Source organism: Dryas octopetala, chromosome 2, assembly GCF_963921425.1.
Source record: "Dryas octopetala chromosome 2, drDryOcto1.1, whole genome shotgun sequence".
Taxonomy (NCBI): Eukaryota; Viridiplantae; Streptophyta; class Magnoliopsida; order Rosales; family Rosaceae; genus Dryas; species Dryas octopetala.
The window spans coordinates 9,590,095-9,611,878 of record NC_141367.1 but is presented as its reverse complement, the minus strand read 5'-3'; the positions used below and the strand labels follow the sequence as shown (position 1 = coordinate 9,611,878).

Genomic DNA, 21,784 nt, shown 5'->3' with positions numbered 1-21,784 from the left:
CAGAAAACTACAATGAGAGAAACTAAAAGTATATTGAAAGTAAATTAGAATGACCTGTAGGCTTCTATGCCAAGTAAATTAACAATTAAGGGTACTTTCTTCTTTAAGAAAAGTTGAGACTATATTCTTCTTGTTGAATTGTTGAATCCTTGTTTTTCTTTCTTTAATAACTATTTTCTAGAGGGGAGGGGTAAACTGATAATGGATTCCCAATATTGCTTTAAGACATGTAGTTGATTTGATAATGGAGTCATGATTGTGTTAAGACATCTAGATGCTCCTTGCAAAAAAAATTTCCGTTTTTTATCTCCAACATTCTGATACTAGTGATAATGAAGCAAAATGAATCAATTATCACCATTCGGATTGCATAAATCACATACAGTAAGGCTTCATAAAATTGCCCTTCACTTACGCCATCCCTGATCAGAAATATTTGCCATTCAAATAAGAACAGAGCAACCTAGTTGAAGGGTAACCCAAGTATTTTTTACAAACATGCAGTGCCAATGTTAATTTTTGTTGCACAGACTGACCTAGGAATACAAACATGTACCTGTAAAATATAATCCTTAGTGGCTTCTGCCCTGTTACCTTCCTACACGAAACCAGAAGATCCCTGGACAAAATAGAATATGATATTGAGATAGAATATTAACACCTTACAAACAGATAAAATGGCAACAATTTCTATCAGGGAGTAGCATTATAGGCAAGCAGAATATCGAGGGAACAAATTGAAGGGTCTGTATGAGTTTAGACTTTGGGGAATATTGGTGTGCTTGCCTATGGGCAAGAGAAGGTTGGTACAAGCAAATGGGAGTGAACCAATGAAGTACTGACTATTTGAGAAAGTTCAAAAGAAGTGATTCTAGAGCTCTCATACCTCCTCATGCCACCACTGACTGTGCCACGAACAGGGTCTTCCCATGTTTTATATAAATCTTGAATGAGTTCCTGTCTTTGAGCTTCAGCACAAACTAATCCAACATATTTGGTCACTTCAGACCAATCCTGGGAAGCTACTACCTACAGTAGTACAAACATCCATTAGCAACAAGGTCTCAACTTACATTGCCGAAAGAAGTTCCTGATGGTAAAGAATTTTACAGCAGCAATGGAGGGGCTGGAAGCTTCTCCATTCTCAGGGTGAGTCAAATCTGCTCCGATGGGACTTGGGGGACGAGTGTGCTATTTTTCAAAACAAGAAAAAGCTAACCTGTGTAACAGAGATTTACAGGTTAACAGCTAAATATCTATAAAAAAAAGACATGTGCAACGCACATGTGACAGCAGGCAACCCTTTGGCTTAGCTTATAAGCTTCCTCTGTCTTTCTCTCTCCCTTATCTTTCAATTTCTGAAGTTTTCAAACAACTTCAACGTACCACAGACACTCTCTTCGCGCGCACTCTCCCTCCCACTCTCTCTTCGCGCGCACTCTCTCTTCAGCTTCCTCCTTTGCCGTTGTCGTCTTCTCAGCGCCCAAAGTTGGCAGGCATCTTCACCCACACTGAAGCGTACCTCATCCCTCGCCCTCCTTTGCCGTCGTCGTGGTCATCCTCTGTTCTGCCTTCTGCAATCAACATTTCAAGGTAATGGTCTTGTGCTATTCGCTGATTGTCTTGTGGGCTTGTGGTATTGCTTGATTGTCTTGTGGTCTTGTGGTATTGCTTGATTGTCTTGTGGGATCACTTATGCACATACATGAAACCCTGTGAATATCATTTTTGTTGGGTTAGCTCATTTGCGATGGTTTTGTCTGAAGTCTTGATTGGAGGTTACAATTTTGTTAGGATAGAAATGCAATTGCAATATTAAAATGGCAGAAAGGACCTACTGTTTGACAATTACGAATGAACTGCAACTATGAAGTTAAATTTTGCAAAACCTACTTTGTTCAACTGTTATGCTCATTAATTTGCCTAGAAGGCCTGTGTCTTGCCAACTGATATTTTTTTTTTTCACATGAACATAAAGCCACATAGAACTTGATATGACCTTAAATATTAATGCCATTGTTTCCATGGTCATTGTGTGAAATTATTTGTTCACTAATTATATTCGCATATAGCTAGCTAGACTAAGCATGCACTTCAATTACCAATAAATTATTGTTTTCAAATTTTTGGTTGTAACAGTGTTCTTATCTTATTTGAAGGAACGCATCTCCAATTCGATGTCCAACGAAATACCAATCCCCTCCAATCAAATCCCCGTACTAACGGGAGACAAGGACACCACCATGCCATCGGTTGCGCATGGTGTCTTTTTCCGATATCTGTATGTGATCATGTATTTTTCGTTTTAAATGACATTTGAAATACAGTGTGACTGGTAAATGATTGTTGTTTCATTGGTCAATGGTTTAGGCAAGTCCAGTCGGAGAGACTTAAACAAGCTGGCAAGCTATTCAAGAACGACAAAAAGGTTGTTTTATTTAATTTTTTGTTGAGTTTATGGCCTATTGAATTTAAATGAACTGCCTATTTTCTATTATATTTGATGACTTAGCACTCAATTTTGACAGTGGAAGCAAGAAATGTCCACTCAATGGAAGGCACTGGATGCGAAGACCAAAGCAGAGTATTGTTTGAAGCCAAAGTTTAGTGAGGTTATTGGGGAAGCGAGCGGCGCCACAATCAAGACTAGATGCGCCCCGGATCGGTTTGCCCAAGTTGTGGGTCGGTTTAATAATGATAAAATCACAGCTATAAATGAGATGGGGTTCGGTGTGCTTGCCCGGATGAAGTGCCATAGCTTGCGTCGCCGTCTATGTCGATTTCTCGTGGATCGCTTTCAACCAGACACATGTTCTATTGAGATACATGGCAAGACTTCCATCATCACGCCTCAAGATTTCATGGTCTTAATGGGTGTTCCGGAGGGTGGAATGGAAATTTCGACTGCGGACTCCGTGAACAAGACCGAAGTCCAGACGTTGGCCAGTATCCATTGCACCAGTGATGGGAAGATCAAGATTGGTGACTTACAAAAAAGGCTTGGTGAGGCAGATATAATTGACGACAACTTTCGAGTGACTTTTATGTTGTTCGCCTTGGGCACTATTCTTTGCCCAACTTCTAGCCTACTAGTAAGTAGAAAATTTCTGGAAGCACTCAAAGAACCGAATACCATACGACTTGGTAAATGGGCAAGTTATTCCCTAAAGCATCTGGTTGATGGAATCAAGGCCTTCAAGTCTAACGAAGGAAGCTACCTATGCGGCTGTGTTCTGTTCTTACAATTGTACTATATGGATGCTCTTCAACATGGCAGAACAATGGTAGACCGTTCTTTGCCAGCTGTGGTTTCATGGGATGACCAAAAGATTAGTAGGCTGCTCAAATGGGTGAAAGAGAGAGGGGGATTTGTAAGCACAGAAATTGAACTAGGCGATCGTTGTTTCCCAGTTCACCAACATACGGATGTGACTTCCTTGAAGGGAGAGGTGGCCACATTGTCCCATACTGTGTATGTCCTCCAGAAGTCTGTGGCTGATGCTTGCTCATCAATTTCTGCCTTCCAGAAATCCCAAGTTGAAATGAATGCAAATGTTTCTGCTATCCAGAAATGCATCGCCGACGGCAATGAAGTAATGTCGCACAGATTTATGCAATTTCAAGAAGAATTTTTTAACAAAGTGAGCGGAAAAATTGCTAGTATGGTGGCGGTTTCGCAAAATGCACATGTCCATAATGTGCCTAAGGAGGGTGAAACAACTCGACACCGATTACCTCCAATTAATGAAGTGCAACCCCCGCCACGAATTGAACCCATAATAACCCGGCAGAAATCTTTGTCTTTGGAGGAGCTACCCCGCAAAGAGGTATGAATGAGCTTTGAATAACGAGTATTGACCATATTTCATGAGTGTTCAAGTATAATTAATGTTTAATGTAGAACAAATTGTCTAGATTTGTAATATTAAATAATAAGTGTTTCCCATGTTTTTTGAAACAAGTATAGGTACCATTAAAATGTAATGGTTGATTGGTTGGCTTTAATTTGCATGTGTTATTGTTTCTAATCTTGAATAGCAAGTATTCATGTGTTGATTGGCTTTTGTGCATATTGTTGTTTTTTTGGTCGGAATATTGAATTAGCAAGTATTGATGTGTTGCTTGGTTTTTTTTCATGCATGTTATGTTCGTGTTGGTTGATTGGTTTATTATTCAAAGCACAATGAGTCCACCAGCATGACCAGCACCAGCAATGTGGCCATGGGTCTTAAGAGACCATTTGTTCCTGATAAAGTGATGAAATCCTCTATATTGGAAAAAAAATTTGATAAAATCTGCGAGAGGCAAGGATGCGGACCTTTCAAGGGTCCTCTTCCCGGCCATCTATCCCATGATGATATCTCAATGTGTGCCTTCATTTTTATGGCGGATAGGTTTGACAGGTAAGATTGTTACTTAATAAAAGTTTATGAATGTACAGTACATAATCAATGTTCCAGAGTTACTTATATGACATCCCCTCAAATCATGTAGATATGCCATTGTGACTCTTGACAAAGGATACGGACTTACATTGTATCGGCAGAATTTTGAAACTTTGTGGCCTGAACAGCACATCAGCACGGACCTGATAGATGTGGTAGGAAAATACCAAAGGCATCCGGGTTCTACGGATTGGTTCTTCCCCTTTTTCTTCTCGGTACCTTACCCTAATAACCTTACTATAGTGACAAATATTGATGTTGAATGCAACTATTTATGATTTTTCTAAATGTTTGTAGGAAAAGGCACACATGCTACCTCCCGATAAGGCCAAGTGTGAAAAGCAAGTGAAAGGGTGGAAGGAGAATGCACTCGTCGAGGCAACAGATACTTGCCCTTTCAAGAACTGTGAGCGGGTATATTTCATTCTCTACTTTCTTAGTCAATAAATCAATAAATTTGTGAATCGATCAATTTGTGAATAAACAAAGTTACTTAATATATGTGCAAGCATGACACCATGGGTATATTGTTGCAGATGTTTTTCACTATACGGGATGCCGAAACACCCCATCTATTTTTATTAGTTGTTAAGCCTAAAAAAAAAGAGGCTGAGATATGGGATTCACTGAGGACGCCTAATCGTGAGTTACACCGTCAAGGGATGGTTTCCGGTTTGGTGAGTTTACTTGTCTGACGTATACAACATGCATGTATCTTATTTCTAGTTTAGTTGTACTAATTGTTAATATTTTCGTTTCAATTGAATTTACCTCAGTTGCATCTACTCGATTTTTTGTTTTGTAACAAGCGGGTAGAAGAAATGTTGGAATTCAGGAGTTTCAAACTCATTTACCCCAAGGGCGTCCCGCAACAACCTAATGGCTACGACTGTGGGTTATTTGTGATGAGGTGGATGATGGATTTTGAAAATGCCTTAGATTTTGGCAAAGATGTGAGTTTTTTTAATATCTTATGCATTATTGGTTGTTTGAGTGTTTGTGTTTCAGTATTGTGAATATTATTGGGTTTCATGCAGCCTTTTGATTCTGTGGGTGAGCGGATGAAAATCGCCCTTGAAATTGTCAGACATCCACGAAACCTTAGGCTTCATGCGATTTTGAAGGACATTGAGACAGGATCGCAGCCCAACTCCGAGGCGCCGAAGGACTCATTTGATGAATTGATGTCAGGAGTGCCTCCATCTACCAAAGTGCCAAAGCAAAAAGGAAAAGAGACCAAAAGAGGAAGGGGTCGAACGAAAAAGATTATCAACCTTATTTAGGCGACTCGGTTGTTTTTGTACATGGTTCGGACTCCATTTTTTTGTACATGGTTCGGATTCCTTTTTTTTTTTTTGTACATGGTTTGGCTTCCTTTTGTACATAGTTGGGATTCTTTTTTAACATTGTTCAGATTCCTTTTGTACATGATGCGGAGTCCTTTTGTACATGGTTCTGATTTATTTTGTACATGGTTCGAATTCTTTTTGTAAAGTGCACATGACATACTAAAATATTTTCAGAATATTTTGCATAATCGAAGCACTAATTTCTGAAATTTCTTTTTTGGCCACTGCACCCATTTCTTAACTTCCCTTCATTTATATAACACAATCTTTAATGTTGAAAAAAATTAAAATGTCTATACGTGTTTCATATACCACGCATGCAACTGTATGCAGACAAAGACGTAATTGCATTATCGGGCTATTACAAACAAGCTCCTGTGTACCAATCCGGTTTGGAAATGCAATCACAATATTAAATTTTGCAGAACAACTAAAAAAATTACCCATGTTGTAAGTGACCATTTTCTTGATCCACAGTTACCATTTTCTTGAGATTTGGATCAAGAAAATGATAACCAAATCCATGCCTCAAACCAAGTTATCACTTTCTTGATCATTATAATTGGTTCAAGAAAATGGTAAATTGGACCAAGAAAGTGGTAACCAAGCCCAAGATTGACCAAAGTTACCATGTTCGTGATTTTTTCCCTCAAGAAATCATAACTGTTTCTCTAGTAATGGTAAGTTCCCATTTTCTTTCTTCAAGTTACCATTTGCTTGAACCAATTCTCAAGAAAATGGTAACCAAATAAGTGGGGCAAAAAACGTTACCACTTTCTTGGTCCAATTATCAAGAAAATTGTAACTTGAATCAACAAAGTGGTAAACAATCTCAAGCTTGACCAATGTTACCATTTTCTTGATGTTGTTCGTCAAGAAATGGTAACTTTTTCTCAAGAATAGGTAAGTTAAGATTTTCTTGATCCAAGTTACCATTTTATTTAACCAATCCTCAAGAGAATGGTAACTTCATCACTGGGCCAAAAAACGATTCGCACTGCAATTGGGTACAAACGAAAGGGCAATTGCATTCTCAGAGTACTCAATACAAGCTCCTGTTTGCCAATCACGTTTTGACATGCAATCCAAAATTACACAGTTTGACTAGTCTTGAAACGCGCCAGAGGCAGCATCTGTTCAACAATCTGCCTCCTTCTTGGACACATTTACTCTGCATGGGATTGAATGAAAGGTCTACTGCATCCTCGTGCACAACTCGGGTTCCTATTAGGCATATTTTTACGGAGGCAAGCCCCTGACCAAGTCATTATGTTTTCAGCATATCTTCTTCGTAGAATGTAGATGTTTAGTTTCATACCTCATTTTTGGGAGGGGAAGCAAATTTGGTTTCAATTTCAATATTTTTTTAGGGGGTGGGAATGAATTTTGATTTCCATTTCAACAAACTAGGGTGGGAAAAAGTAAATTTCATTGGAAGCCTCAGTCATCGCACTATCTACCATATCAAGTAGCTCTTACGAAAAATAACTGAGACAATGTATTAGAGGTCAATATTGGTACTGCATAACACTGAAGTTGGAACATTTTTTCGTCTATCACAAAAGCTTTCACTAGTAAAACAAATTAGCCCTGTAATGGATATGGACTTGTTGCAATCATTTAATTTAAAATACAAGAAACAGCAGTAGATACAGTAACACTCGTTTAAAACAAAAAACTGGGAAACAAGGGAGCCAACTATAATTACTTTCTTGCTGAAGGCCATTACTCACATTTGTATTCAGCATTCACTATACCCGTACACTTCGGAACTTAAACTCACCCCAGACAGTATCAAAGAGGTTTCAGACTTGACTCAATAATTGACAACAGCACAAATCAATTGACATCAATTCACATGAAACATAATTCAATGAAAACAAAAGAAATTATAAAAGCAACAACGTTTCTCTCCAATATAATCCTATGCAAAAGGATTCCCTCCAATAGATGCAACAGGTCCATGCGTTGGGACACTCCTGCAAAATAAGCAACTCCACATTGGTTTCAGGAAAAGTTACAAGCATAAAAAATAACAGAATGCAACAGCAGTATGTCAAGCATCAATCTCTTCTCTAACACCAGGCAACTTGAGTTGCCAAACTCTATGTAGCATCTTCATAATGTAGTTCCAGATATTCAGATTGTCCATAATCAATCTTATCCAGTACCACCAATACACTAACATAAGTATTTAGTGAAAAAGTATTTAGTGAAAAGTATTTAGTGAAAAACTTAATTAAGGTCTTGTAGGTCTTGTGTCCGCATGCTGGAAAAGACAGATGCATAGATAATTTAGGTTAAGTATTTTACTGAATTTAGCTTCCTAAATCAATTGGGAGTGAAATTTTTAACAAGTTTAACTGTAAAAGAAAATTATTTAAGAAATCATAAATGAAGAGAAAGATAAATTTATACTATTATATCTCAGAGTTTAGTTCTACAAAATACTATTATGCAATAAGTAATTGCACAACAACTAATTATTTTGAACTAATGTGGTATAATAAACTAATACATGATCTTGCAAGTTTATTTATGTTGGTTCCATTTTAGAGAGAACTTTATAGTTGAATTCTTCTTTCTTGATCTTCTAAAAAGTAAGAACAATCTATTATAACTATAAATACCCTTATCATTTTAATCATAATCTCATCATTTAGTGAAATTGAGATTGAAACTATTATTTGATTAAATGGTATTTGCAAAAGCCAACTTTTACCAAATTCAAACTGTAGGATCTGAAGCCATGTCTACTATCATCTTACATATTAGGATTCCTAAACCCTAATCACCGGAAACTGATATAATACTAATGATGAGAAAAGAACAGAATCCAGAACATGAGTAGAAAAACAACTTACGGAATTTGAGAACTCTGTGCTTGCCCAGCCATGTATTGCAAGGGACCTACACAATCAAATCAAAATCTCATTGAATGAAAAGGATAAGATTGTTATGACTAGACATGTTTTAATGGACGACAAATTTCTTCATAGCATCTAATATGATGCTTCAAGCACCATTGGATTAACAAATATACCGCTCTGGAACAAGTGGCAGGAAAAGGCAGAAAACAAAACCAAAACAAAATAATGTAGCTTCAGCTAGGACTAAAAAACTTACTTTCTGCTGCAGCTGGAATATAAGGCATGTTTGTCACCGGATTTTGGGGAAACCATGACTGAGAAACACCACCCATGAATGAGGATTGCAACTGGGCATTTCGGAGAGAAGTTTGTAAGGAACTCATGTCCAAAAACTGAAATAGATAACACAGACAATTAGAAACGATAAACCTAAAAAGTGTACCATGTTTATGTTTTTGGACTCAAAGTTGCTGTCAGTATTCCTGAAATTATGGAAGAAGAGCGGGGGAATAAAAAAACAGTCTTGGTGTTCTTAATCATTGAGAAAATGAACAAAGGAGTTTTAGCTTCATGGCACCGTTAGGTTTGAGAAACCTCATGTTAAATTGTAGACCAATTATATATGCCAAGGATGATTGAACTATAATAGTATATACATGTAAATTGGTCCTTGTACAGTCCAAATCCTTCTTTAATTTGACTAATCCCCATTTACAGTCCAAGCAAGACATGGTATACATTGATTAAAACCAATATGTTACAGTCTATAAATCACATCACTTGCAGACTTGGTCAGGAGATTAAAACCACAACAATGAAATAACAAGCAATTGAACAATGGCAATCTCTATGTTTACATCTTTCATTTTTCTTTATTGTTTGTCACTCTGTTTTCTTACAAAGCCTTTTCTATGATTGATTGCAACACAAATTCAATTTCTATCATACAGTACAAATCAGCATAACAGAGGCAACCTGACGAAGTTACCAATGGCACGCCCAAAACCACACGGAACTGCTGCAGCATCGACATCCCAATGCACATGAGTCGTGGCCATCAGTTCTCACCCTGAAAGAGAAAAATTGAACTACCTTAATAAGAGGCTCAGCAAGGGAAAAAGCCATAAATTGAAAATAAAAATAAAAAAAATTAAAATAAAAATGATGCCTAGATACTTCAACAGAAGTGGGGAAAATCAAGGCTGAAAAAAAGGTGCTTTTAAAGGATTTTTTTTGTGTGGTACATAACACTAGCCAATGCCTCTAAACAAAGCATGCCTCTCAACCCCAGTAGAAACCAAAGAGTTTTAAAATATAAATTGATTGCATGTCGAACTGTGATTGTCAAACAGGAGAGTCAAACTGCCACTTTCATATAGCAATTGCACATTGGGCTGGAATGGATTGACATTGCAGTAATATATACTCCAAATGTTCATGTATCACCATATGTAACACATACTCATACAAAATCCATATTGAAAAATAATGAGAAATAAACAAAATGAACGCACACATACATCATCATTTCAATAACTCCCGAGTACCACCAAGAAACCAATTAATCCAATTAATCCAATTTCAAAGAGAGCAGCAAACCAATCCAATTAAACCAATTTGAAAGACGTACACAAGAGACAAGACATACCTAACCAATTTGCAATGGAGCATCACCTGCCCTTGATTCTATTGCTTCGTCTTACAGCTGGTCTTTCGTCGGGGGCAGTTCTTTCCTTCCGCTTCTTCGAAACAGTCGATGCAGCAGGGCAGGTGGGAATGGGATGTGATTGTTCTTGCGCGTCCTCGTGGTCATCATCCACTGCCTCTTCATCGCTATCTTCCTCCGGATCGGCCTCCCCGCCTTGGTCATTGTTAGGACTGTCAGGTTCGTCCGCTTCCTCATCCTCAGCCATGTCATCATCTGGCCCCTCCCCATCCTCATCTTCCTCCTCTTCATTTGCCTCTTCCTCTTCTTCATCATCTGTGTTGTCTACATCTGCCTCCTCATGCTCCTCTTGCTCCCCCGAATCCGCTCCATCGTCACTTTCAGCATCATCATCTTCTTGGGTATTCGATGGTAACCTAGAACTCCCCACGTCAGTTCTGCTGCCCTGCACCTTGGCTTCTAGTCCCCTCTGCATGAGTGAATGATAGGTTAAAATATCAAAAACAATTTTAACTTTAAAGGGAAACCAAAATTCATCAAAAGATGCAATACTCACTATCTGCGACTGTAACGTGTGCACAAGCCGGTCAGATATACCCTTGGAAGTTTCCAGCTCGACAATCTTCTTCCGAGCTGTCGCAAGTTCCCGGCAAGCCTTGCTCAAAGAATGGCACTTAGCAAACAGCAGGGATGTTACCCCCGCATGCATATCAAGAAGCTCCGCCACTGTTTCAGCACTCACCTGCAATGTTTGCATTAATTAGTCGACCATATTTACAAAGCATAATTGTTCAAACATACAATATGCACCATATAGCATTTCCCTAAGCATACTTGATCGTACACTATACATTAACCATAAAGACAACACACTTACACTTTTGCAATCACTGGGAAGCGGAAGGCATGCAGTGTGTTTACCCCGAGGAATGACAAGCTCCTCACAGTCTCCTTCTTCTCCCACACCTGGAACCGTGATGGACCTACTTGGCATCGGGATTTGACTGCTGACACCCTTGTCTGCCCGAGGTTGAGTACTTGGCATCACACCATCCCCCTCGTCCGTAGACGGCCGGGAGGTATGTTTGTACACCAAGTACTCCCTCCGAAACGTGTTGTAGTCAGGGCGGTCCGGATGCAATAAGTCTTTTGCATCCTTGCCTATCAATCCCTCGAGTTTTTCCTCCACCGTCAAACGAACGTCGTCCAACATGGTGGGCGGAGGACTGATGGGAACACATGGCTCCGGGGTCCCCAAGCTTTGCACACTCACTCTCTCGCCCAAGAACCAGGCAAACCCAGCAGGCCCTTCCAGAAGTATTCGCAGCCTGGTGACCGGAATACTGGCAGAGACATAGCTTGGCAGATCCGAGACATTGCTTCCCCAAGGGTGCCATTCAACCTAAAAATGAGAAGAGAAGGAAAATCAAACCAAGTATTCTTGTTCTAATTAGCAGTTATAAAATTGAGGACAGAAATGGAAACACAAACCAAAAGTCATACAACGTACAACGGGTAAAAGGAATTGAACAAGTGTGTTATTTTTTTCCATTCTTCCTACTCATACACCTTAAATGGTTTAATCACACGTGGTTCCGAGGGTACCTGATCAGCCGTTAGGTTTGCGAGGGACTCAATCAGTCCAGCTGTGTCATGTGAGTTGGCTCGCACCCCCGGTGTAGCCAACCACCTCAAGCCTCGAGGCCATGTGTCCTTTGGCTTGGGATCACGTAAAGACACGGGCATCAAGTATTCGCACGCCCATATCTATCAAACAGTAACAAACAGCGGGAGTTAGTGTATATAAAAAAAACACAGCCAACATGGTGCAAACTTTCAAAAAGAATTTAACAGTTACGTTACCTCCCATGCGCGCCAAAAGCCTCCCATGGTCCTGTTCTTCTTCCTTGAGATGGCGTCCATGTTCCGATACAAGCACGAAAGAGAGGGTGCGCCCCAATTGTATAAACCAATGTCTTCAACCTTCTCAAGACTTGGTACATACCACAGCCACACAAACTTGCTCTTGTCGTTGAGCAGGGTGGCGCCGAGTAGGTGGAGGATGAAAAGTCTGACCATCCGATCTTCTAACTCGGGGGTACTGGTTTCGAACTGCCCGTACTTGGTATACAGGTCCTCGCACACCATCTTCTTATCCGCAGCCCGAGCAAACTCTTTACCAAATAACCTGGTAAGTCTCTTCTTATCTTTGTGGGCGTCCTCTTCATACTTCACCGGATGCCCACTAAACCTTATCCCGGTGATTGCGGCAAAGTCCAGCGGGGTCATGGTCAGCTCCCCAACTGTGTCAAAATGAAAGGTGTGGGTCGTGTCCCACCACCGAGTTGCCAGGGCAACGAGCAACCTTCTGTCCCGCTGGCCTTTTGAAGTTGCCATTTGGACAATGCCCCCAAAGCCCGCTGCATTAACCTTCTCCTTGCAGCTAGAGCTCAGTTTTTTCCACCAAGATCTCAGGGTCAACTGTTCGCCACAGCCACGAACAGATTTGATGTCGCACTGCAAGTTTAAATGGAGTATTTAAGATAAACTGCATTATGACTAACAACTCACTAAAAACTAACAAAAATCAATTTTAAAGGTAGCTGAAAATCACCATGGACGAGAGATGGACATCCGTATCCAAGTGGAGCTCCTTGCTGTAAGGATTCCGACTTTGGGGCTTGTGGCCCTTGACACCAAAGCTTGGGCACCATGGACGAGAGATGGACATCCGTATCCAAGTGGAGCTCCTTGCTGTAAGGATTCCGACTTTGGGGCTTGTGGCCCTTGACACCAAAGCTTGGGCAGTCAGCAGGACTCCAAGCCTTGACTGTGGTCATTGACGATGCTCGTTGAACAACCACGTTCTCGCCAACACTTGACGACGGCATTCCTCCTGCCACATGACCTTGGCCCGTGGCTTCTGGGTTTGCAGCACTTGAAGTGGAAGCTTGGAGGTGATCTATACCAGAACCGCTGGTGATGTCGGAGCCCCTACCCATATTTTTACTGGCAAGCTTTGTTTGTGCCATAATTTACTGTCAAGCAAACAAACAAACAAACTTAATTTACTGGACATATCATTACACATAAAGAAAATTGTCCACATCTCTTAAGGATGACAACTGCTCTCTCTCTCTACCCTCCATCCGAAAAACCCATTACACAGTTATTCATAAACTAAGAAAAACAATTTCTAGCAACCTATAAACAATCAAACAACAGCCAAGAACCTGAAACCAGTACCCAAACCAGCAAATCAGTATACCATGACTCACAAAACCTGAAACCCCAACCCAACCCATAACCCATCATTGACAAAGTCACAGAACCCCAATTCCCAAATACAGATAAATGAATAAGCTAAAATCAGTAATTGAAAACCTAAATCAAACCCCTAATCCGAGAGTCACTCAATCACCAAATAAAAATCCTAAACCTAAATCCCTTATTTGAAATTTCGGAGATGAGAGTGAGAGAGATGAGACATACCTTTTGATTTTGGGAGAGATGCTAGTGAGAGTGAGATGCGACAGAGCCTGGGTGAGATCGAGATTTTGATCGAGCCTTTGCCCAAGTTGTGGGTGGGCTGGAGACTGGGAGAGAGGCGAGATCGAGAGAGTTCTCACCGGAGAATATATCGGCCGCCGGACGAGACAGTTCTCACCCAAGAAGATGATCGGCGCAGGGAGAGGGAAGAGAGAGAAGAGAGCGATCGCAGAGAGAGAAATGTAAGCGGGAATTTAGTTGAAATGAACATCTGAAATTCTAACTCATTATTCAGGGTTTGGGTGGACACTGGGCACGAAAAAAAATAAATAAAAAAACCGGGTTTGGGGTTCTAATGGGGTTTCAATGGGGATTGGTTTGGGATTTAGTAGGGTTGGTTAATAATCTGTTATTAAAAAAAAAATTATTAAAAAATTATATATATATATATAAAACTTTAGTTAATAATTTGTAAAAAACAAATTTAGTTCATCATTTGACTTTTTCATTTTGAGTTTTTACAGTTTCCGTAATTTTTAGGTTATTAAAACATTAACAAATATAGTTTAGTTTAATTAAAACATTAACATAAACAAATATGGCTGGGTTTATGAAAACATTAACATTAACAATATGTTTAGGGTATTAAAACCAAGGAGTGAAATTTCGAAAATTTCGCCGAAATTTCGCCGAAATTTTCGTTTTTTTGAGATCCCGAAATTTTATCACATAACCACGAAATTTCGGTAATATTTCGGCGAAATTTTCGAAATTTCGCGAAATTTCGGTAAGGTTTCAAGTGCAATTTTGTAAAATGTCGGCGAAATTTCGCGACTATATCTCTGCCAAAACTTTGTCTCCAAACCCCAGATGGGTTTCGAGCTCTGAACAGACCTTAGAAACCAAGGAAAGGTACTCGAGCTTCTTCAATCCATCGTCAGTGTCCGCCATCGTTGAAGATCGATGGATTCAACGAATAATGACCATAATCTGAGCCAAAACCGACTTGGCACAGTCTGCCCTTCGGTCGTCCACATCACCTTGGCGCCGAGAAAGTCGTCTTCGATGGTCTGGCTGTTGGGGTCGAGCTTGAGGACGATCTCGTTGTGCTTTTTGCCGGTGATGAGGTGGGGGAGGAGGCGAGCGACGGCGCGAGGCTGGCTGAGGAAGGAGGGATGAGGCGAGCGGTCTGGCTGGGGAAGGAGGGAGGAGCAAGCCGCAGGCGCGGGCGGCGCAAGGAGGTGGGCGCAGATCACTGGGCGTCTGGGCAAGGAGGGAGAAGGAAAGGAAGAGTGGGCGTCTGGGCGCTGGGGGAAGAAGAGGAAAATGAAAGAAAAAGGAGGAAGGTCACGGGGGATTGGGGGAACTGGGGAAGAAGAGGAAAAGGAAAAAAAAAATAAGAGAAAAGAAAGGAAAAGGAAAAAAAAAAAAAAAAGAGAAGAGAAAAGAAAGGAAAAGGAAAAAAAAAAAAAACAAAAAAGGAAAGAAAAAAAAAAGGAAAAAAAAAAAAAGAAGAGAAAAAAGGAAAGAAATTTTTTTTTTTTTTTTTTTTTTTTTTAAGGTAGATTGAGATTTAGAGTCTTTAGGCAATTGGAAAGAAAAAAAAAGGTTTGAAATTTTATTTGGGGTTTGATCTGGTCATTTTGGTGTTTCGTTTAGTTGTAACTTGTAAACATAAATTATGGAAAAAAAAATTAGTCCCCTTATCATAATGTTTCATTTTCTTAATGTTTTGGTTTTCCAATTTTGATAATTTGTAAAATTGAAATTTTAGATAAACAGTTGTCGCCGCTGCTCCCATCGGATTGGTTCTATTTTAACCCAATTCGACTTAATTTAACTATTGAAAACCATTTTCAAGTCCCTTTGAGTAAACTTGCTACTTTCCGTTGCCACATTGGTGATTTATTCGTGTAATTTTATTATGTAATTATTAATTAGTGACCCAATTTTTTAACAGTATTTGTCTTCAGCGCACATTATATTCATCTTATATCACATGAAACCTACTATATAATTTGGTTTCTTTAATGTTTTTTATCAATGTAGTAGATAATATGTTAAATAAGCATATGGTCAAATTTCATTCAAAATTTCCGTATTTTGATAATAATTTCCGTCGTTTTTGTCTAATTTTGTCGAAATCGAAATTTTAATCGAAATTTCCTCGAAAATTTCCGTCGAAATTTCCATCGAAAATTTCCTCGAAACCGAAATTTTACTCCTTGATTAAAACATTAAAGTCATCAGTAAATATGTTTATTATATAAATATGTTACTTTATGTGATCTATTTAATAAACCCTAAACCCCATAAAAACACCCTATACCCTAATAAAAAGTATACATCATATCCTAGACCTTAGGGTATAGGGTATAGGGTATAGTATCTACCATATCCTAAAAATTTCTATAATTATATACCAAGTTACCAACTATGAATTATAGTCTTAGGGTATAGGGTATAGGGTAAGGTATAGGATTACAAATTTTAAAAGAACACACTAGGGTTTAGGGTATTATGGTATGGGATATTAGGGTATTAGGGTATAGGGTAAAAGATTTAGGGTTTAGGGTTTATGATATACTACAACAAAAACCTTGATAAACATCACTTGTTTAATATCAATTATTGTAAAAAATAGATTAAAACATTTTAGATATCATTTGATTTGTTCAACAATATCTTAATTTATTAAGATATCACCTAATAATTTTTAATAATTTTTACGATATCTTAATTTTTTCCTACTTTCATTAAAAATTGATATCTAAACCCTTAGGCCTTCCACTATGCCACATGAAAATATAATCTAAAACCCATTTTGGGTCACAAATGGCTCACATCCAAGCACTATGAGCCGGAAAATGTGACCGAAAAGAGGGAGTAACCCAAATATGGGTCTCAATGTGAGCCAAAATAGCTGTGACCCAATTGCGAAAGTGGCCCACCCACGTGAGGAGAGAGAGTGTGCTATAGCCGAAAATTTGGTGGGCCCCGCCTGCAACAATTGTCAGCCACTTGCTTTGGTGTGACGTGTGCGACAGTGATGGGTGATCACCAACGGTCCATATTAAATGACCGTTGGTGATATGAGGCTGCCATTTTTTGTCATTTTTTTTATTTGAAGTGGCCGGTTTGAAATTAAAGGGTTTAGATTAATGGACCGTTGATAATCAACGGTCTAGATCGCCCAAGCTTTTTTTGTTAAAACAAATAATTAATAAATCATTTAAAATTGAAATAATAACCAAAAAATTGCCAGAAAATTTCAAAAAAATTAATTGAAATTCCCCAAACCCTCCAACAGCTATATAGATAAATCAGGGTCTATATATATTATACAACACTCATAGTTTTTCAACACAAACTACAACCTTTGTTTACTAAATTTGCACAAAATTTTGTTTTTTTTGTCATGGCTCCTACAAGAAATGCTTGGGAGGTAGCTAAAGATGAAGCCCTAGTGATGACATACCTGTAGAATTTTCTTATTCTTAATATATTCAATATTGACCTTATTTTAAATATCTCATTAAAATAAGACTAATAGAATAATTTTTCTTATAATTTAAATTATAAATTATAAATTAAACATCACTTAATTAATATTAGCCATATTTTAAATATGTATAAAACACTGTGACTCATTTTAGATCACAGTACCATTGCAGTGAGAATTGGGTCACAGCAAGGCCAGTTGGCCAAGCAGTTGTGCTGCCCCCCACCTCACCGGGTTTCGATCCCCCCCTCCCCCCTCTAGGCCTCCCTTTGTAACCAAAAAAAGAATTGGGTCACAGCACTATTTGTGACCCAAAATGGTTTTAGTCACCAAAAATGGGTTTTACCATACTGGAAGGCCTTAACTGACATCTTTGTTGGAGCAAAAAAAAAAATGGAAACAAAATTTTTGGACAAACTTAAAAATTTTGACTATGTTTTCCAACACATCCAAACACAAACAGAACACACAATCACACGAGCTCTCTCTCACCCTCAGTGAGACACACACTCACTGCCATTCTCTCCTCTCTGCTTGGGGTTCTCGTTCTCACTGAGACCTTGTCGTCGAAGTCCAAGTCGAAGTCGAAGTTGCCGCCGGTTGACCTTGGCGTCGGTGGTGAAGCACGAACTATCTGATCCTCCTGGGTTGCAACGTCTAAAGGTAAGCTCAGTCTCATCTCTCCTGGGTTCTCTCTTTCTCTCTGTCCTCTTCTCGTGAGTTTTGAAATGGAACCATGAATGCCCACCAAACAACAGCCTATTTGACTTGAGTTTGGATGAAGGTGTTGATTAATTTATATGAATATATATATATATATATATATATATATATATAATGACAGCTTTTACAAGGGTGGTATGTATGAGTGTCCATATTCCTCTATCCTTTGTTATTTTTTAAAAAGTTCTCTTCGTATTTAGTTTGATGCTTTATGTGACTTTTCAGGTTATGTTGTATGTTGACATGGAAGTTAATGTCGTCCCATTGAAGATAACTGGAACATAATAGCTAGGGATGTGTACATTACTCTTCTTTCATGTACTCAATTCAATGTATCTGAGATGACTAAATGCTTGAATGCTTTGTGCCATGTTTGTTGCCTTCCGTGAGATATCTTACTTAATTTGACTGCCCTTTATGCTTTCATCACAATTCGAACGAGATTATGACCTTTAGGTCATACCCATTATTAATTACAACTAAAATCTAGTGTTCAATAGTTCCCAAAGTTATTAACACAGCAATATGAACTCTAAATCCATAATTAGCTCAAATAAACAAATTCATTTTCTTTCATGAAATAAGTAGAAGCATATGTAAGACATAGTAACTGCAGCAATATATACTATACTTTCAATCAATCAATTGAAAATTGACTTGGTCCATTTGTTTTTTTTATGATTATATAGCCTTTATGAGAAATAGGTGTGAACTTCAAGGTGAATCTAAGTTCAACGCTTATTAAGTTTATTATATATTATTGTTTATATTAGTCGTTAATTGAGTTATTTAGCTTATCTCCTATCCAGTCATTTGTTTTGTCCCGAATTACTATAGGTCTTAGTTGACCTCTCTTATTACATGAATCTTTATAACAGTTTGAAGATTATGAAAGGTTTCTTAATTAACCGACCAAAGATCATGTAAGAATTAAAGCATTCTTATCAATAATTAACAATATTAATCATTTCCCAAGTGACTTCTCTTTCTTCGTTTGGTTCTACTGTCAAGGCCTTATGCATTCTCTTTACACACACAGATGAGCATAGTGGTGACTTTAAACAGGTTGATTTTCATGTTCACTAGTCTGTAAGGAATTGATGTCATGATTGTCATCCTCCACAAATTAAAGTTTTGTTACACCTTTTCTTTCTATTTAATTATGTTGGATTTAGAGTACTGTTTTCAATGGTAAATATTGATCGACTTCATGGCATTGTATGATTTCTTTTGGTTGGTTATAAATTAGTACCGGTATTTTTATTTCTATGACCAGCTGTTGTTGTCAAGGTTTCTGCTTGCCATGAATTAAATTAGCTTCCTATCCTGTCATAATCATTTTGTTTTTTTTTTTTTTTTGGTAAGGGTTAGTCTAATAATAGGAAAACTTCATACTTGGCTCAAAGTAATTTTTTTTTTTTTTCTGGTTGTGTTATTTAAGTGAAGCCAAGATTCTCATGTCTTTTACAATATTTATTTAATATCTCGTGGGGGAGGGGGTTATCTAGGGATGATATGTTATAGACTTATAGTAGATATAGTTGGCAGGGGTATGCGGTGTATGAGTTTTGCTGTCATTTATAAGCCAATTTTACTTTCACCTTTTAGCATGTCTTGTTCTTTTTTGTTCTAATATCTGTTCATGCTCCTCTGGAAATTTAGGCTTATGAGTTTTCTTTATTGATGAACCAAATGTAACAGAATGAGGAGTCATTACTGCAATGCCTACAAAAGTTTCAAATTGATTAACACAGGTTATATTTACAACAGTCCTAATTTATGTCAGTTATATTTACACCATATATTTTTTATGAAAAGAAAAGTTCATATCACCGTTTAGAAACCTCAATCAGTTCTTAATGTGCATATTTTATAGTGCAGGATAGTATCATAAAGGAATTGAAAGATTGCAGGAACATGAATTCTAAATTGATTATGTATTTTTCCAAATCATATGCCATGCCTTATGCCTAATGCATGCTTTATTTAAGTAGTTACCACAACAAATTGCTAGAGAAATTTTTTTTGTTGGCATGTTTCTTGTAGTGTAGGATTGGGTGATACTCTGTTGAGTTTGAATGCAATCAATAAAAAACATTGAAAGCTTTGTGGTTTGAGAGCAATAGTTAAACTACACAAACAACTGATATTGTAGTATATAATTAAGCTGCAATAGTTATAGTCACCTAGCACTATTTAAACTATAAGCTTGATTAATAATGTGGTTAATTCAGTGGTATAGAAATTTATTAGTTATTTTTCTGTACAGCTTGTTTAAATGGTTTGTGGATATAATGTTTGTGGAGCAAAAAGATCTGCTGTCTCCATTTTTCATGCCCCCTAAGCTATTTTTTTGACACATGTCCCTCTTCTTAATAGCTACTTTAACTTTGTTAACAACTTTTAGATTGACTGTTAACTTATAATTAAAAGAATAAAATCAAGAAATAGCAATGTCTTTAGTTCGTTACTCACTCATCCCTGTCTTTTGATCAACTTTTTATTCTCTGAGCATTAAACATTATCTCCAAGTTCCCAACCTTTTCAGCCAAGCAAAACTGGATGATTGCACTTTCTTTATCTACTTTTATTTTTCCTTTTATTCATTAGCTTCACTCATCTTCTTTTCCCTTTAACACTTCCTGGCATATCTTACAGAAATTGAAAATACATTTTGATTCCTCTGTTTGAGATTGGACATTGGAGCGGGTTAGATGAAAAAAAAAAAACAAAAAAATAAAAAACAAGAAAAAGAACAATATAGCATTGTAGGAAAACAGAAGATCTACATGTGTTAATTGAAGCTATTAAATTAGAGAAAAAAATGGGGTTGGAGAGATTCATGGAAGAATAAATAGAGCTTGCCTATATTAGTCATGGTTTTGATGAGGTAGTGTGTTTCATAATTTTTTTTTTTTTTTTTTTTTCTTTTGGAGTAAATTATATTTTGTAAGCGACATATGTCCATTTGTTACTTTATGTAGCTAAGCTTGCAAAGTACATATTTAGAAGTAATCAATGATGAGCAGTGTGATATCAGACCATATACATTGCTTCTTAGCTAACTTGTTGAAATGGTTGTTGATCAAATTCAGTAAATGATGAACAAGGTTATGATTGATTGTTTTTATTAGACTATTTAGTTCATGCCCTGTTACTATATAATAACTTACATTCGATTCATCCATTCATCCATTGTTTTCCTAGTTTTTCAGTTGCTTAGAGCTTATTGACAAGTTTATCTGGTATTATTAGTTGCATCACTCACAATTTCCTGTTTCACAAAACCAGTGGGTGATGGTGGCTGTGATATGTTTGCATGTCTTTGCGTTGGGAAATTGAATAAGGATGAATCATAAGAAGTCCCAAAACCATTTGCATCTTGTTTGGCATGAATTCCTGTTGACTGTTGGAGATGTTTATTTTTATTGTTTATTTGAGTTTGACTGTTAAATTGCAAATCTTTGAGTTTGTTTCATGTCTGAAATAACAGTTGAGGTTTTCTTTTGTGACCAACTATGAATTATAACAGGTGTTCGCATTTTTTTGTGAAGGAAGGTAACAAGTGCTGCCAATTAATATTTTGTAAATGAAGGCAGCCTTTAGAAGCGGTGAATCATGCACCTATTTTTGTGCAAATGCATGCGCTGATTATTGATTTTTGTAAAGGGAGGCTACCTTAATTTAGATATTAGGATGGGATGGGGTAATTAATTATAGATATATGCTCTATATTTTGG

General features: G+C 37.7%; 1 protein-coding gene and 2 long non-coding RNA genes across 3 annotated transcripts in view; all 3 read right to left on the bottom strand.

The window, feature by feature from the left end:
* Positions 1-21,784, bottom strand: part of LOC147292948 (uncharacterized) — a 34,267-nt gene that overhangs the window by 5,679 nt on the left and 6,804 nt on the right. The gene's annotated exons all lie outside the window — the stretch shown is intronic.
* LOC147292950 (uncharacterized) lies at positions 407-1,200 on the bottom strand. The gene is made up of 3 exons (XR_015120807.1): positions 1,111-1,200; positions 887-1,029; positions 407-619 (listed from the first exon to the last, which is right to left on the bottom strand). It is a non-coding gene; the product is annotated as an uncharacterized LOC147292950 (long non-coding RNA).
* Positions 7,448-12,997, bottom strand: LOC147292949 (uncharacterized). Its single transcript, XM_086233758.1, has 10 exons — positions 12,945-12,997; positions 12,194-12,847; positions 11,936-12,097; positions 11,208-11,732; positions 10,887-11,072; positions 10,313-10,799; positions 9,640-9,733; positions 8,921-9,056; positions 8,659-8,704; positions 7,448-7,773 (listed from the first exon to the last, which is right to left on the bottom strand). The coding sequence occupies exons 1-6, from the start codon at positions 12,945-12,947 to the stop codon at positions 10,335-10,337; spliced, it is 1,995 nt and encodes a 664-aa protein (XP_086089884.1). The 5' UTR covers positions 12,948-12,997; the 3' UTR covers positions 7,448-7,773; positions 8,659-8,704; positions 8,921-9,056; positions 9,640-9,733; positions 10,313-10,334.

Coding starts and splice junctions, on each gene's coding strand:
- LOC147292949 (XM_086233758.1), bottom strand. Junction 12,098..12,193: donor GCTTTTGGCGCGCATGGGAG/GTAACGTAACTG, acceptor ACTGTTTGATAG/ATATGGGCGTGCGAATACTT. Junction 11,733..11,935: donor CAAACCTAACGGCTGATCAG/GTACCCTCGGAA, acceptor TCTCATTTTTAG/GTTGAATGGCACCCTTGGGG.